General features: G+C 43.6%; 1 protein-coding gene across 1 annotated transcript; it reads right to left on the reverse strand.

The window, feature by feature from the left end:
• Positions 1–909: 909 nt before the first annotated feature.
• On the reverse strand, positions 910–2181 carry LOC120291631 (UDP-glycosyltransferase 91C1-like). Its single transcript, XM_039309293.1, has one exon. The coding sequence runs from the start codon at positions 2179–2181 to the stop codon at positions 910–912; it is 1272 nt and encodes a 423-aa protein (XP_039165227.1).
• Between the last annotated feature and the right edge of the window lie 1277 nt (positions 2182–3458).

Here is a 3458-nt window from a genome sequence, read left to right on the forward strand (position 1 = left end):
CATTGTGGTCCTGAATTTTTGGTAAATGTTCAATCTTGAACAAATTTAAATTTCAAGGATAATATCGGACATTGGATCAAAATTTATGACTTGATTTTAGCATTTTCCCTTTTTAGATTTATGCACTCCCACGTCCATGCTTTTGGTGAATTTTGCAAAGAAGAAAATAAATTTTGAGTAGGGTTTCTTCTATATCATTTTTATCAGCAATTCATACAAATCATCGATAGTGCAAAAATTGAATAGAACCCTGTGTTTTATTCATGAAGAATCAATATGCATCTCAAAGATTTGTTTCGCAAAGAATTAACGATTCAGAAAATATTTTTAATTTAAAAATAATTTATTACATTATTTAAGAAAATGGATCGGCAAAAGATGTTCTGCCATTGATATAAAATGTTCAGGCATGTACTACCATGATGATGTAAACATTTTCTATTGACAATTATGCGCGATAAGAACGGTCTTTCCTTTTTCAAATCACATAATCAACATGATCTTATCGAATGAGCTTGCACGACATTTGTTAGCCAAAATGAAAAAGCAAACTGATGGTCAGGTTCATAGCTGTGCAATGAAGTCACTCTCCCTTTTCATTTACAATAATAATTTGGGATTACTTGGTCTATACATCGACTTACACCAAAAACGATAAAAGCTTCAATGTAAAGTGTCGCCCATATTGATCAACAGGCCTGCCAAGACTGCCATAATGATCGGAACAGCTGCTACATGTACGCCCGAATTAGAATAATAGTTGAAGTGCAATCACGCGTCCAATTCTACGTAGACCTGATCATCGACTTGAGGCTCTGCCCTCTTCAAGTGCTCGAGCGAACCCCTCCAGATACTTGCGTCCCAACTCCACGTTGCCGAATATCTCCCGCATGGCCCACGCGTTCGCCCTCACCTCCTTTCCCTCGGCTCCACCATGACCCGCCTTATCGTCTCCGCTACCGAGTCGCTTGTGAATGACCCGTCTCGGCTGTCTCTCAGCACCTCCCACCCGACCCGCCTCTCGTCCATCAACCTTGCCATCAGCCCTTGGTCCGAGAAGCCCCCGGAAAACAGGATCAATGCCCGGCCATGCCCGAGGGCCTCTATGATCGAGCTCCACCCGCAGTGCGTCAAGAACCCACCGACTGACGGGTGGGCCAGGATGTCGAGCTGAGGAGCCCAGCCCACCCAGACGAAGCCTCGACCCAACACCCGACTTTCGAATCCGGAAGGGATAGTCCCGGGGCTGGCCTTTGGGCCTACCACCCAGACGAAGGGCAAATCTGACTTTTCAATCCCACACGCCAACTCGTGCATGGACTCTTGACTCAGAGCCACCTCGGTGCCGAGGGCGACGTAGAACACGGACTTCTCTTTCCTATCATCCAACCATTGTTTTAGCTCGCTCCATCTCCCGTCTCCTTCGTGGCGTCTTTTGTTCTGGGGCGGCAAAAGCCCCATCGGAACCACGGGGCTCGCGTGTAGCTTCTTGAGTAGACTCAACGGCTCAGCCTCGAACTCGCTACAGGCCCTCACGGCCACGATATCACAACCCAATATTGACCTGCCTAACCTTTCCAAACCGGACGTGTTAGAGTCACTGTCCACGATATCCTCTTCGTTAATCACCTCGTGAAGCCTGTACGCGACTTTGGTGGGGTAAGTAACCCACTCGGGAACGACCGTCAAGTCCTCCGCCGTCTTGACCCGGGCCTGACTGTCAATGAGAAGAGACGGTGGACCGGCGAAGACAAGGGCGGTGGCGTTGAATATGCAGAAGAACGCCGATTTAACACCGACTCGTCTCGCCTTTTGGGGTAACCAGAAAGACACGAAGTCTTGGATCACCCAGTCAACGTCCGAGTTGGCAAGAAACTCAGCAACAGCTGGCTCGAGCATGTCGTATGCCTTCTTAAGGTAAGGGACCATGTTATGTGGCAACTCGGAGGTCGACTCGGCTGAGTCAGGGAGGCCATGGACGCGGGGCAAGGGAAGCTCGACGAGGGTCATGGAGGGAGGGAGGTCCGCGGGGAACTTTTGGAGGTTTTTCGGGGTGGAGATGAAGGAGACGCGATGACCCTTTTGAGCTAAGAAAGTGGCGACCTCGAGGAAGGGCATGAGGTGGCCGTAAGCGAGCCATGGGAACATCGCTACGTGAAGCTTCTTCTCTTCGTTGTCCATGGCGGTAGCTATGAACTTCACCTTTTATTTGATGGGTCTGGTGAGCTGTGACTTTTTGAGGGAACATGGAGAATAAGCTCTCTCTTTATATACAAGGATTGTTTGGGAAGGTCGGTACAATGGCTACCGTTCCCAACCGCGGAACCACGTTGAGTTTTTCAGAATTCTCATTGATGCATGCGGGCGTAAGCTAGATCTCATCTCGATACGTTAACTGGATTAAGACGGGTTACGCTGACTAAAACATTGTGAAATAAAAAAAGGCTTGAGTATCTTATACTATTGATGAATGCTTCTCAAGCTAAGATCTCATCTCAATACAGTAACTAATTACTCGGGACTAAGACAAGTTATTCATGAACCTGATTTGTGAAATAAAAAAAAAAGGCTTGACTATCTTATACTATTCATGAATGCTTCTCAAGCTAAGATCTCATCTCAATATGGTAACTAATTACACGGGACTAAGACGGGTTATTCATGAACCTGATTTGTGAAATAAAATAAAAAAAAGGCTTGACTATCTTATACTATTGATGTGTGCTTCTCAAGCTAAGATCGCATCTCGATACAGTAACTTATTACACGGGACTAAGACGGGTTATTCATGAACCTTATTTGTGAAATAAAAAAAAGGCTTGAGTATCTTATACCATTGATGTATGCTTTTCAAGCTAAGATCTCATCTCGATAAAGTAACTTATTACACGGGACTAAGATAGGTTATTCATGAACCTTATTTGTGAAATAAAAAAAATAAAAAAAAAGGCTTGAGTATCTTATACTATTGATGTGTGCTTCTCAAGCTAAGATCTCATCTTGATAAAGTAATTTACTACACGGGACTAAGATAGGTTATTCATGAACCTTATTTGTGAAATAAAAAAAGGCTTGACTATCTTATACTATTGATGTGTGCTTCTCAAGCTAAGATCTCATATGGGACTAAGATAGGTTATTCTGAACCTTATTTGTGAAATAAAAAAGGCTTGACTATCTTATACTATTGATCTTGATAAAGTAATTTATTACATGGGACTAAGATAGGTTATTCATGAACCTTATTTGTGAAATAAAAAAAGGCTTGACTATCTTATACTATTGATGTGTGCTTCTCAAGCTAAGATCTCATCTCAATACAGTAACTTATTATGCGGGACTAAGACAGGTTATACGAACTAATTCATGAACTTGATTTGCGAAATAAAAAAAGGCTTGAGTATCTTGTACTGTTGATGTGTGTTGCTGAAGGACTAAGTGTAGCCCAGCGACAATTT

This window comes from Eucalyptus grandis, chromosome 3, assembly GCF_016545825.1.
Source record: "Eucalyptus grandis isolate ANBG69807.140 chromosome 3, ASM1654582v1, whole genome shotgun sequence".
NCBI classification, from domain to species: Eukaryota; Viridiplantae; Streptophyta; class Magnoliopsida; order Myrtales; family Myrtaceae; genus Eucalyptus; species Eucalyptus grandis.

Bases quoted from the DNA above. Each gene is read 5' to 3' on its own strand.
- LOC120291631 (XM_039309293.1), bottom strand. From the start codon at position 2,181: ATGGACAACGAAGAGAAGAAGCTTCACGTAGCGATGTTCCCATGGCTC.